This window comes from Polistes fuscatus, unplaced genomic scaffold, assembly GCF_010416935.1.
Source record: "Polistes fuscatus isolate 324 unplaced genomic scaffold, CU_Pfus_HIC Scaffold25, whole genome shotgun sequence".
NCBI classification, from domain to species: domain Eukaryota; kingdom Metazoa; phylum Arthropoda; class Insecta; order Hymenoptera; family Vespidae; genus Polistes; species Polistes fuscatus.
The window spans coordinates 1,377,646-1,392,225 of NW_025113102.1; the positions used below are offsets into that span (position 1 = coordinate 1,377,646).

At 29.7% G+C, this 14,580-nt stretch overlaps 1 protein-coding gene across 2 annotated transcripts; it reads right to left on the reverse strand.

Moving 5' to 3' along the window:
- Nucleotides 1-8,467: 8,467 nt before the first annotated feature.
- Nucleotides 8,468-13,186, reverse strand: LOC122518569 (probable 4-coumarate--CoA ligase 1). Of its 2 annotated transcripts, none has more exons than XM_043637575.1 (10): nt 12,980-13,186; nt 11,788-12,068; nt 11,477-11,684; nt 11,227-11,393; nt 10,883-11,081; nt 10,635-10,789; nt 10,345-10,528; nt 9,530-9,858; nt 8,835-9,030; nt 8,468-8,741 (listed from the first exon to the last, which is right to left on the reverse strand). In XM_043637575.1, the coding sequence occupies exons 2-10, from the start codon at nt 12,031-12,033 to the stop codon at nt 8,647-8,649; spliced, it is 1,779 nt and encodes a 592-aa protein (XP_043493510.1). In that variant the 5' UTR covers nt 12,034-12,068; nt 12,980-13,186; the 3' UTR covers nt 8,468-8,646. The 2 variants fall into 2 exon arrangements, with proteins under 2 accessions (XP_043493510.1, XP_043493511.1); XM_043637576.1 differs by lacking the exon at nt 12,980-13,186 and adding an exon at nt 12,441-12,454.
- Between the last annotated feature and the right edge of the window lie 1,394 nt (nt 13,187-14,580).

Sequence of the window (14,580 nt, forward strand, 5' to 3'; positions counted from 1 at the left end):
ACTATAGCCATCCTCCAAGAATTAAAATAACAAGAATTTTTCCACATCAATAAAATATGGGAATTTATACTTTCATAGTTGGCATGAGAGATGTCAATTGTTTTCTTTCAATTTATTTTAATTCTTTAAGGATGGCTACAGTGCCTTATGTCAATTGTTTTAAAGATTTTATATCGATGTTTCATTTCTATACGATTGCGTTTTCCTCTGGCATGCGATGTCAATTGTTTTTAAAATATCTACAACGTGGTTTCTTTTCTATACGATTGTGTTTCTCTGTGCAATGTGACAAAGTTTTTAGTGTATATTATCTTTATTCTATACATTATTTTTTAAATATTAACAAGGAACGTGCTATAAGTATACAAAAAACTAATAAATTTAATTTTCTTTATATTATACCAATGCTATGTTATTTTATACTTTTTTTAGGTTTCCAAACTTTGGTAGAATACAGCATGAATACACATACTCATTGTCAGTCTAATTGTGTTTACTTTTCTATCAAAATAATAATTGTTTTTACTTTTTTATATTGATGTCAGTTGTGGTAAGTTTATGTCTTTTCTTTTATAACATAAAGAAGATTAATATCAAAAGTATAAGAAGGGAAAAGAGAGAGAGAGTGACATCTTATGCAAATATCATACATATACATATATTGACTCGTTGATTTTGATTAATACTTTACTAATACAATCCTATAATTTTCAGATTTGCAAGTATTTAAAGATCTGACAAAGTACAGCATCTATTAGGCTTTCTTATTGTTTTGTGTATCAAGTACATACATAAAAGAAGAGTTTAGAAGATTTTAAAATGAATACTGGCAATCATTTTATGGTTTTTAAATGAACAAACACCTCAGCTTTCTTCTATCATAATGGTAAACTTAAATAATTCACATTTTTTATTAGTATATTGTTTATTAATTTTTAAAATATATTTGTTGTATAATTGTTTAGAGAAATGTACTTTCTTTTTTCATTTACATATACGTTAATAAAAGTGAGAAAAAGAAATTTAGTTCTTACATGTTACTCTATTAGTTAGTATTCATTCAATATTTGTAATTGTATAACTATAATTTATATATAATAATAATATCTTTATGGTATAGTTTTATTTAAGCAATTGCATAAAAATTGCATAAACACTAGCATAGATTAATTAACAATTACTATAATGCACTAATGCACTTTTCTTATATTGCAGCCAAATTTTACCCTCGAAGCAATTACTGCGCTGCAGCACTAAAATAATTACACAAAAATTAAAAGAATACTAAAATAAGAACGTTACAATCTTAAATATTATGTATTAGATGTATGACACCCTTTATACACATGCGCAACGTTAGGAAAGTCAGATAAACAACGTTTAATAAAAGTACTTTCATAGAGGACAAGAGCTCATTTCAACGGTGGATTTCGAAGGGGACGGTACATAGATCGTATATTCCTAGCTTTTAGACAACAATAGATATTCCTATCGATTATTTAACAATTTTTTAAATATTCTGATACACTCTACTTATATTTCAGATTGTTTAAACACATATGTACTGGTTTAAACATTACATACTTATTAATATACTTTGAACATAAAATAATTTTAATGTGATATTTTTCTGGACAAAAATTTTATTATCCAAAGTAATCATTGCACAGTAATGTTAAAACAAATGTATATTAGTTTAAACAATTACATAAAAATTGAAGGAATGTTTAAATCTGATAGTTGCCATGTGATAAAGTTTTTAGTGTATATTGTCTTTATTTTACTCGTTATTTTTTTAATATTACCAAGGAACGTATACACCTAATAGAAAAATAAATTAGATAACAATAATTATTAATTGGATTAGTAATTAGATAATTGTAATAATTCATAAAATTGATATTTAATTATTGTAATAAATAAACTATGTATGTTTTTCTGTTTTGTGTGATAAGGATCATAGTGCATATTGTCTTTATTCTTTTCGTTATTTTTTAAATATTAACGAGATACGTGTACATTAAATAGAATAATAGCATAAATTTTTATTTATTTAATAAATAAATTATCATATCAAGCTTGACTAGAGTGGTCATGAAGAAAGGCGAGTTATGTATGTGTGCGTGAAATACATTTCTATATGGTAATTGGGAATTTCTGATTGGTCACTTTACGTCCAAAATGGAAGACCAAAGATAATTAGCGAATCAGCGCTCTTTTCGTTTTGGGCCGTCGTGGAGATCGCACGGATACTTCGTCGTCCCGTTAATCTCAGGTAATTAAAAAATATTTTCTAACGTAAATAATTTGCCTATATACTAATAGATTCTTCTAGCAAATGACTTCCAAATGATATAATCGAAAAATTACGATAATATCGAGGATAAAGAATATTTGCGTAGAAAAACATTCCATGTACATTGGTATGCATTTTTCTACGCAATTATATATAGATCTTGTTTTACGATATCATTTCTATCGACTCGAACACTATCGATATCGACTTATAATGATTAATTTTGATTGTTTGGATTAATAAAGTATATATTTCGACAATTGTTATGTTCCTACATCCTATTTTTAAATATTCGATATTTTTCTATAATAGATTGAAAAAATGCAAAATCTCAAGTAGCCATTGGTCAACGGATTTCGCTACTTTTTTTAAAAGTGGACTACCGCGCATACTACCGCGCGCAGCAGATGCGCAGCAGAGGCAACGCAGTGGCAACGGCAGGGGGCGCAGGGGAAAGGTAGAGGAAACGCCATTTTCTGTCAGCTGTATATGTTCCAACGTACTGCGTCATTCCGTTTAATCCAGGTAATTAAAAAATAGTTGACACCTTCCTGTTATATATCAAACGATAGCTAAATACAAGATTTTCATACATGAGTGTTTTCAAAACGAAATATTGAAAAGTTCGATAGATATATGTGAAAATATAACATCGATATATCTCGGCGTCCCGCCAATTTCACCAATGTTACTTAACGATATTTCTTGTAATTTACAGCTTTTTTCATGGTATCGATAATTACTACCTTCTCTAATGATGCTCTAATTAATTATTTTCATAATTATGTATTCAAAGATCGCGTATTTCGTGTTAAATTTGACTTTTATCACATATACACACATACAGGCATATATACATAAGTGTAGGCTGCTCGTACACATACACTCATATATTTGATTTTCTTTATATTATACTAATGTGTAATCTTTTTTTTTCCTTTTTTAGGTACCGAGCATTAGGAGGGTCCAGCAGGAATACATATACTCAATCTAACAATTGTGTTTACACTTTTTTATCTTCATATTCATCGAGGTAAGCGTTATTTTTTTTTTAAACCATACAGAAATGTATACAAAGAGTGAGAACGAAAGTAAGAGACAGAGAGAGAGAGAGAGAGTGAGAGAGAGAGAGAATAAGAAAACAAAAGATTCGATCTACAGGCAATAACGAATGTGTACGTATATTCCAGGAATTTCTCGAAGTGAGAACAGAAGAAACGAAGACAGTCGAAAACAAAACGAAGACAGCCGAACGTTCGACATGAAGGACGCGGTTACGCGTTCATTCCAGATCGTTCCTTCAACGAGCTAACAATAAGATCTAACGACGTGACGTATTAAACTATTATATATATATAACGTTATCGATTTTTATTAACAATTTTTACTGATATTAAATACTTTATATGTAATTTTATACAAGTAGTGAGATAAAGGCAATTAATATTGCTTGAATTTATATTGATTCTTTATGATAAAATATCTTTAAAAGTGTGCAATGCCTTCAGGAATGATTCACAGGATATATTGTTCTATAATCTTTTTAGTATGTTTCAGCTTTTCAGAGTTTTATTTGATTTTATTTTATTCATCGTCATCCTAAGGGTAGGATACCCATCCTGCAGTCATCAATGAAGACTAAAAGTAAGTATATTTTCCTGTTAAACGTTTCTATATAACTTTAATGGTTTTTATTATAACGATGATATTAATTGTTCTTTTTCTTTTTCTGTTTCAGAACATCATTGCAATCGAGCGCGTAGGCAATGAGGTACTCGTGTGTTGCATCGTAAAAATAAAATACAAAAGAATCGGAAATAAAGTCAGTGTTGATCGTCGCATGTTAAAGTTTCGTTTGCTCGGTTAAGAAACTCCGTAAGTTTCTTTTATTCGGTTTAAACGTGTGCTCATCGTCATCCTAAGGGTAGGATACCCATCGTGCATTCATCAATGAAGAATAAACGTAAGTCAATTTTTATATTAAACACTTTCTCAATAATTATAATAATTTTTTCTTACAACAATGATATTCATAATTTTGTTTTTATTTCTGTTTAGATCGTCATGGGAATATTCAGTGTTGGAAGTGTTTGTGAATTGTGTTTGTAAGTGTTTCAAGTGTTCGTGCATTGCTATCGTGCGCGAAGCAATATACGGGAGTGTTGTATCGTTAAATAAATTAAAATCACGGATTAGAAGCACGTTCGTTCGTTAATTTCAATTCCGTCGCGTTCGCGAACTATTTTGAAATATATATATTAAATTAACTGCGACCAAGGCAGTAATTGCATTAGAGTTTGTTCGAGTAAAGTTGTATTTTTATCTTTAAACAGTCGCACAGACTGTTCGCGTATTAGAATCAGTGCATCAATGAAGATTTTTCTTTGAATTGACTGTGTGCAAAGCAGTCTTTGAATTAGTTGTGTAGAATCAGTGATCGGGCGTAAAACAAATTAAAATCAAACGCGAATTAGAATCAGTGTTGTTCGCCGTATAATAAAATTTCGGTTTCGCGATAAGAAACTCATCTATAGTTTCTTATTTTCGTTTATACCGCGTTTTTAGATTCACGCGAGGTGCATCGCCATGGTGCAATGAATTTCATCCCATTGGAATGCATTGTAAGTATCTATTTTTATTTACATTTTATTCGATTTTATTTTATATGATTTTAGATTATATTGCAGATAACTTATCGTTTTGTTCTATTTTATTTTACAGATATGACGACGGACTTTCTGATCTTCGATGGATCTTCGATGGATCTTCGATGGATCTTCGATGGATCTTCGATGGATCTTCGATGGATCTTCGATGGATCTTCGATGGATCTTCGTGGATCTTCGATGGATCTTCGATGGATCTTCGATACTCGCATTCTACAATACTTGCTGCGAAGTAGGAGTGTTTTGGAGCCATCGTAGAACTTCTTATGCCGTGAGTTAAAATTTAAAGTCCCTCCGGTGCTCAATCATGTCGAGGATGAAAGGTCCTAATCGGCACGAGTTACTGGTTGTAATTATTTAAATAAATTAGTGACGAGCACATGAGTAATTCCTTTCTAGGAGTTACTCATGAAAATTGTATATTATATTGTATATTGTATTGTATATTTTATATTAGTTCAGGATAGGTTTTCTTGTCTCACCGGTTAAATTCATTTAATTAATAATGCAATTAATAAATGCACTTTCTTTTTATTACGTGTTTTGTTCGTGGTTAGTAGTGGTGAAATCGAGCATTATTTACTCGTTTTTGTCCAGAAAAGCATGTAATAAATGTCTTACATGCATTGCTTCGTACTTAGTTTATCTAATCGCGATTAATTGTAATATATCGATACTTCGATATTATAAATAAATGAGCAAGAAGACAAACTCATTCGCGACGGATAGATTCTAGCAGTTAAGTGGTGGCTCAAAGCCCAGTTCTTTTATTAGAACAGCCAACTTAATGAAAGGAGTCGTCCGAGGTTTTTAAATATATTAAAATATATTAAAAGATATTGAAAGATATTAAAAGTTAATATTTATCAAATAAATTGTAGAGTCCTTAGCCGCTTAGATAAATTTCTATAAAAATGTATTTATGTCTTATGTATATATGTGTTTTAATCATATTTTTTAGATCAGGATTTTCAGCTTCTAATATACTAATCTCCCGTTTCTCCCCCCTATACTTTCTGCGTTCTCATCTATGCGTGTGCCCAGGTGCTACTCGTATGGGTGAGAAACGGTTAGTATAGGTTTAGTTTTAAGTTTTTCCCCCTATTGGCGGCTGTCATTGTGCTAGTGATTGCACGTTGTACGTTGCACCTGTGTGTGCGTTTAGGTGTGTGCATTGTACATCGTTTCGCGACACGTAATACCGCGCTAATTATTTTTTAAAGTTATTGAATAAAAATAACTTGTAGAGTCACGTGTACGATACGAACTTTTTTTTTTAACAATCGTTTTGCATAGTAGAGTTACCGCATTTATTTGTGGAAACTTTGATATACTCGTATATTACTAGTATGCATATATACTAGTGTATACTTGTATTTTTGCTGTAGTTTTTTATGCAATAATCACTAGCCTTGGCAGACGATTACAGCATTGGTACGTACTCCCATAAGTTTAGAAAATACGCGTTTGAACTAGGGTGTCGGAGGTGCCCCGGGGCATGCTCTCTAGTTTAGGCTTTTGCACCCTGGTGGTATGTGAGAGAATCGTGGAGTGGGTGGGTGGGTACGTATGTGTATTTGCTCTTTTTAAATATGGGTAATTGGCAGGCAGGTAGCATACTTCTTTGAGCGAATGTGAAAACTTTAATTTTAAGTAGGTAGTATCCAGGAAAGGCACGAGGTTTGCTTCCACTCCGGAGTGGAAATTTCGCCTCCTGGTTTATACAGAATTGTTACAAAAATTTATTTTTTTATTCATTCTATTATGCTTCCTTTGTAAATTTATTTTGTAACTCTTCTGTAATTTTTATTATGTATCATGAGATTCAAAGGAATTTGCAACGATTTGAAAGATTTAGTTCTATTTCGATTCTATCTCGAACGAGATAGAGTCGAACAAATTAGCAAATACTTTGATCCATTTGATACTTAGTTTTAAGTATTATGATATTAGCACTTCGCACAGTCGCGATTTTCTCAATTATAAATATTTGATATAATTCAATATAACGAATGAATGTGAAATGAATATATTGCAAGAAAATGCATATCATTTGTTGCATTATTTATTTCAATTCTATTCTATTTTTTGACATTAAAAGTGCGACGTGTTATTAGGTCATCGATAATTATCTGCTTGGACATTCGTTTAATTGTGCTCGTGTATATGTCAATGAACTCTAAGTTCATTCATAGTTCACGAGCTTTACTATAATGAACAGAGAATGTATATTAATTTTTAATAATTGAGAATTAGAATAGTAACATAATACGAGTTAATTTATAAAAATAGTATGAAAGATCTTATCTCTCTCGCTTGTAGAAAATGTCCAATGCAGTTTTCAGGGAATGAAGAAAGAAGAGGCTAAATGCCGAAGAGGCTAATGCCGAAGAGGCCCCCACTTAATTGTGGCTGAAGAGGGCAACTACATAGACTATTGAGCTATTTTCAAAGGTTCAACAGCAAGTTCGAATCTATCGAGAATAGTTCTCTAGTCATATTTTATATTTTATTATATTACTTGCTTGCTCGTCAATAATTTGTAGTTGTAATTGGAGATGATGGACCATTCCATCTCCTTGGCACACCAAATCTGTGTCTAAATCGTCCAAAAGGTGCACAAGTTTTTAGTTAGAGTCAAAAATATTAAAATTCTCGTATTATTAAATTTTAAAGTTTGAGTAACGTTCAGTAAATATTACAGTAATTTCTCTTTTCTTATTTCATCTTTAAAATCTTTCACATTGATCGTATTTTATTTAATTTGCAATATTTTTTTTCTATATAACGTAGTTTAAAAGTATTTTATAATAATTATTAGGATATTATTTTTATTAGTAGCTTATTATAATATTTGTACTTTTCCTGTTTCTTAATTAATTCTATTTTTTAATGTAAAATCACGCGTTCAAATTTAATTTTTTTTTACAAAACGGTTAATAGAGATTAGTTAAAAATAAATAAGGAATTCAAATGAAAGGTGCATCTGTGAATTGGACCACTTATATATTAGGCTATTTCATGACTTTATTCTATGATTAATATAGTTTTCTTCTTGTTACAGGTGATCGTCGTTGGATTTAACAACAAATCTTGGAGATATTTTTCTTTTTGAACGCCATGGTTATTTTTTAAAATATATGTATTTTTTATAATATAATAATATGCATTTCTGAAGGCACACACAAAAACTAAATATGACATATACATTGTTATCTGAAATTGTATAATAATTATAGCTTTAAATATTTGTGAAAATTTTTTTTTTTTATTAATTTTTAATACTTTTTTTTTTTTATTTTCAAGAGTTTATTTTATAAAATGCTATTTACTTTTTATTATTACGCGTAGCAAAAGTCTTTATGATTGAATGTATATGTTACGGGCAATGTAGCATATACATTGTATATCACAATATTTATATAAAAATATTATTTATAAAATATATTTATCTGTTTTTTCATAAATATTTTCCTTAATGTCTAAAAATTTATCTAAACTAATTCTAAATATCGGTATAAAAAATAATTATAATCCAAAATATTTATATTTATATTTGTAAAAAATAAGTATTTCCACAGCTAAACTATTTTAATATGGCATCTTTCTTGTTTGCATATTTTCCAAAACAAGTTTTCCCTATTTTTTGGCAGATTACGTATGAAATAATTTTAACTCTAAAAGTTAAAGATCTCCTTTAAGATATGCTTTCTTGATTTGCATTCGAAGAATTTTGCCGGACGGATTTTTTGGAATCTCTTGTACGAACGAAACACCACCTGAAACGTGTCGCTCATATAAAAAAAAATTAAAAAGGAGAGAGAAAAAGAAATAGATAGAGTGAGAGAAAAATGAAAGAAAATTAGACTTACCTTTTAGTTGTTTGTATTCGGAAACTTTGTCCTTAACGAAATTCTGGACTTCCTTTTCACTAATTTTTTTGCTATTTTTTACTATAACAAAAGCTCTTGGTACTTCTCCACATCTTGTATCACTAATACCGATTACTGCGGCTTCCTGTATGTCAGGATGTGTTCTTAAAATTGCTTCTAGTTCAGCCGGTGCGACCTAAAAGAAAAAAAAAAGTTGCTTTTTAACCCCTTTTCATCGGTATGCTTGGAATAGAATGTGATCTCTGTACATGGAATGTATAACTTATGAAGTTTATACACGATTGAATATTTCTATCTCTAAATTTTACAATGAATCCTATTAAAGTAATTCCTGTTTTTTAAAATAACACAATTTATAGTAACATATATTTCTACAAACGTTATATTTGATGTATCTAATGTTACCGAATATCAAATTTTACTTGTACTCTTTTCAAGTAATAATTATCTCAGCTCGTATATAAAAGGGTGTTCAAAATTCAAACGGTCAAAGTGTGTTTTCTAATAAACTTTACAAAACATTTTTTCTTTCTTTTTAGATGTAGATATTAAGCCCTCGTAAGTTTGGGATAAATTGTATACGTTCTTTGTACATGATCATACACTTTTCAAGCACACATTAATTGTTCGAATCAGCAAAGAAAAAACTTGGCTTTCTTAGGGTTTCAACTTACTTGAAAACCTTTTACTTTGATCAATTCTTTCAATCTATCGGTAATGAAGAAATCATAGTCCTCGTCGAAATATGCGATATCTCCGGTTTTCATCCAACCGTTTTCTAATAATATATCCTTAGTAGCTTTCGGATTATTATAATAACCTTTCATAACGTGAGGACCTCTGATCCACAATTCCCCATTTTGACCGGGCTCGAGAATATCTACGTTCGTCATGGGATCGACCAATCTCGCATCGCAACCACAAACGTTCTTTCCAATACTAGCATATTTTAAACCCGTTTTTTCAATAAAGGACACTGGTGAACATTCCGTTAATCCGTATCCTAAGAAAAGAAATCTCTTGAAAATTCGAGTATGAGTTAATACAGCGTTTCCAAACTTTAATCCATGGTACCGGTATCGATTTTAACAAAATATTTGTGATGCAAACGAAACCATCATTTCTGGCTGAATTTAAAAAAAATACACGATTATCATATTTATTATTTTAAAGAATTTTTGTTTACAATGATTTTAATTATTATTACGAAGTGTTAATCGTATTTTGTTTTAAGTAAGAGTAGTTCGTAACGAAAAGAAAATAGTTTCGTAAGAATAATGCAGAAAATATTGGTACACGGTATGTAAAAGTTTAGAAAAAACATTAGTTTGACGATTGATATTAAATAGAAAAAAATCATCTAACATTTTGTAAACAAAAAAATGTTATTTACACTATCGATCAAAAGTTTGGAATCGCTTGTTGCTCGGTTATTTTAAAGGCAGTGTATATTTATAATAAATATGTAAATTTATGACGAATTAATTACCTTGGGCAAATTTGAAATTACTGTTATCTAATTTGTACTTTTCATAAAATCTATCCACGTCCTTTTTTGCAATCGGCGCTGCTCCACTAAAAATAGCTCGTAGATTCGAGAGATTTTCTTTTTTGATAAGTGGTGTCTGTGATAGATACATTATTATTGGCGGTACGCAAAACATAAGCGTTGGCTAAAAAAGATAACATAAAGTAAGCTTTTGAGATGTTTCCTAGCAATGTAAACGATATTTCTGTTTTTTCTTTTCGTTCATTTATTATTGATTTAAAATTTTGTACTTTGTGATTGATGAGAAGGTCGATAAATGTATTCGGTTGGAATCTCGGAAGTGTAATGAACTTTACTCCAGTCGTCAGACCAGATAACAAGACACCGTTCATGCCAAAAATGTGAAAGAAAGGCAAAATTGCTGGTATAACTTCTTGATTTATACCTGTCAAAATAATATATCATTTTTTGATTAGATAACATCTATTTTTTGTAGTCATATCAATTATAATAATAATAGTGAAATTCTTTGCTTTACCATCCGATTGTTGAATCCACATTTGCGAATCAACGGAGGCCTTCACCATTTCCATATTTGCGACTAGATTATTATGCGTTAACATCACACCTTTCGGGAATCCTGTTGTGCCACTCGAAAAAGGTAAAATTGCGAAGTCACTTACTGAACGGTTTAGGGTTTTCACTGGCGGCAAATCTTTGCCGCGAGTAATCAAATCCTACAAATTTTTAAATCCATCGATTATCAATTAGTTATTTTCGTTACTGTTCTTTGTAAAACTCTTGGAATTAGAGTGAATTTTGATCAAAAGTGTTCAAATTTAAAGAGAATGACGTTAATTGTAAATCTTCAATTGTTAATACCTGAAAAGGTATCACTCCGTCCACCATAGGTGCCGTTTGATCGTCGATAACGATGAGAGATGATCCTAATTGTATTTTTTCTGCTGCTTTCTGTACAATCGGAAAAGTTTCTCTTGCCGCGATGATACCTTTCGCGTTAGACATCTCCAATTGTTTAGTTATTTCCTCTAACAATTACGTGAAAAAATTGATAGGGTTTTTTGTTCATTTTCTTATGCATTAGTTTATAATTAATTTAGTGCGTACATACCAATCGTGTATTGCGGATTAATAGTTGTGACGATGAGACCTGCCTCTAAAATACCGAGGAATGCTAAACTCCATTCTGGTAAATTGGGAGCAACCAAAGCAATAACATCACCTTCCTTAAAATTCAAGTTCCTCAAACTCCTTCCAATGTAATTGGTAGCATCTCTTGCTTGGCTGTACGTATATTTCCTACCGGTAATACCGCATTCCTGCAAATCGTTATTCGATCAAAGTTCAACTTGACCTTCCTTTTTTTTTTCTATCATTCGAATTCATTTAAAATTCCATACGAATTAGCCATAAAAATCTTACCAATGCAGTTAGATTTTGAAATGTATTAACGTTACGCCAAACATAATCCGGAATATACGAGTTGGGATAGGTAAGCTCACCGAAAACCGATGGAATGAATAATTCTCCATTTTTATCTCGAATAAATTTTTCTTTCGATTGCCCATAATTACGTTTCGAATTTAAAAATTGTATTTTGATACCATCTTTGAACAGCGTAGATTCGAGTTTGTTGATAAAATGGGATAGTTTTCTTAACGATTTCATGTTCTGATAAGATTCTGATCGTTGAGAAATATCACCTAACAATAAATATTAACGAACGATTAAATTTACGAAGAAAAAATGTTATTTATAAAACAATCGTTAGGAATGAGATGATTAATAAATTAATTTTCGATACGATGTAGTTTATCGTTTAGTTAAATTTTCATTCATTCATATTTATTTACATAGCACTTAAAAGATGTATATATATAGATAGATAAGCGAAAATGATATGAATGGTAGTGGCATCTCGTAAAAATCGAAGAAGTATCTTAAATAAAATAAGCCGAGCTAATTTACGAGATAATTTTTCTTCGTGTTTTATTTCTTCACTTTGTTAAACAATTATAGCAAGTACACTGTAATAAAAGATACTATCACAAAACTAGACAAAAAAAATATATTACCTTGAAAGATTAATCTCAACTACACACAAATCACTTTTGTCTTCATTTAAAAAAGTAATAATTTTCAAATATGTATATGCAATAAGAGTTGAACTAATTCAGAGCAAAGTGCAAAGAACGTTTCTTATCATTTTCGTTATATCACCTTTTATTTTTATATTTATTTAATATACTTTTAAAATCATGCGTTTAAAAACAATTCACACATACACATGAATATTTTTATCCTCGTAAAATAATCGGCAATTTGGACGCGAACGTTTTACTATTTTTTTTTCTTATTTTTTTTTTTATCGAGAAGATAATAAAAAGTGCGAATAACTGACCAATCGTAAGATATTTTCATTTGTAACTACTGAATACTTTACAAATAGTTTGTATGTAAAAAAAAAAAGGATAAAAGAGAGAGAGATTCTTAGCAACTTTCACTTTATTCTCTGTTCCACTTGTCCGTTAGGTTCTTATTCAAAATATTTCAAAAAGTAATAACGTAGGACTTTTATTTTTAATGTTGTTTACGATGAAACAATATGGATTACCTTTCTTTCGATGACAACTTTAACACTTCTTTCTCTCTTTCTTTTTTATGTATGAAATATAAGATTTCTCACGACGATCTCGATTCTCGCGTAAACAGAAGTGCACTTGATCTCTCACTCTACTGTCCTAACGAAGTCGTTTTTACTGTTAGACTGACTGAGATTCTTCGACAGAAAACATTTTATATTACTACTACGAATACCACTACTACGCTATGAAAATAGATAAGTTAACTACATGATCGTTTTACCCCTTCCATTGAATTTCTAAGGATCGACGTGTTGTCATATGGCAACGTTATCGTCAAGAATGATTACAAAAACTTTCTTCCGTTTAATCGTTAATTTTATTATTTAAACTCGTTTATCGATATGTCCTAATTTATTTGTTGTCAGTCGTAACTTTCCTTTTTTGATTGATATGTGGATATATATTTAACCGATAATAGGTATTATTCGTTTACAAGCTTATACTTATTAAGGTATTTATCTGTTTATTAACGTATACTTAATGAGGTATTTATTCAATACTGTTTGAATTATAATTATATATTTTTTTATAAAATTTTCATATTTTAAATAATGATTTTAATTTAATTTAATTAAGAATATAACTTATATATAAAGTATTACTTTTTGTTTATAACAATCAATCGATAATGCGTTAATAAACGAGAGCTATCTTTCATGACATTATTTAAACATATTTCATACATATACATATATACATGTACTTGAGACTTAAACAATTTATTCTTATAATAAATACAAACATATAAAAATATCGAAGTATTTCTATATACATAATGCATAATATGTTTATTTAAGCGAAGATAATTCGTGATAAGTTCGTGATATATAAATAAATAAATAAAAGATAAAAATCTATATCTAATATATTTTTGTAATCATTCAGATATTATTTACGATAAGAATATTTAATATTCATGTGTGTATGTGTGTATGTATGAGATTGTTTTCTTCAAATATTTAATTATATTCTTTTTATTATTTTAATGAATTTTAATCAGATATCTATATATATATATCAATGCATAATGAATTTATTTTAATCGTGATTATACATCCGTTTCGCGTATAAACTTTGGTAAGGAGAATTTAATTTGCGCGTCATCGTGTTTCTCGCGTTGTATTATATAATCGAGGCATCTCATTTAACGTTAAGTTTCCACTTATCGATATTGTAGTTTAATGATCATTGCATGGATTGCATTTCCTCCCGCGTCGACTACAAAGATAAGTTTCACTATGCGCCGACGCATATTCAACAATTTTGACGTTAAACATCGACGCCGACGCAATACGCTTAATCAGAGCCGTATCCTTTGATTTAAGATTTAAGATGAAAATTTAGCCATAAATAAAATTCTATGAAACTCTCTGCGTGCGCGCGAATTAAGGTCATAAGATAAGGTCATGTTCGCAATAAATGTTATTTTACATATGTGAAAAGATAGATTAATCATCATACTGCGAAAATAATCAAGAAGAAATTTCCAACGGAAATAATAATTAATAGTAACAAAAGAAAGAAAGAGAAAAAAAAAACAAAACAAAAATGTTAGATTAATGAATACAAT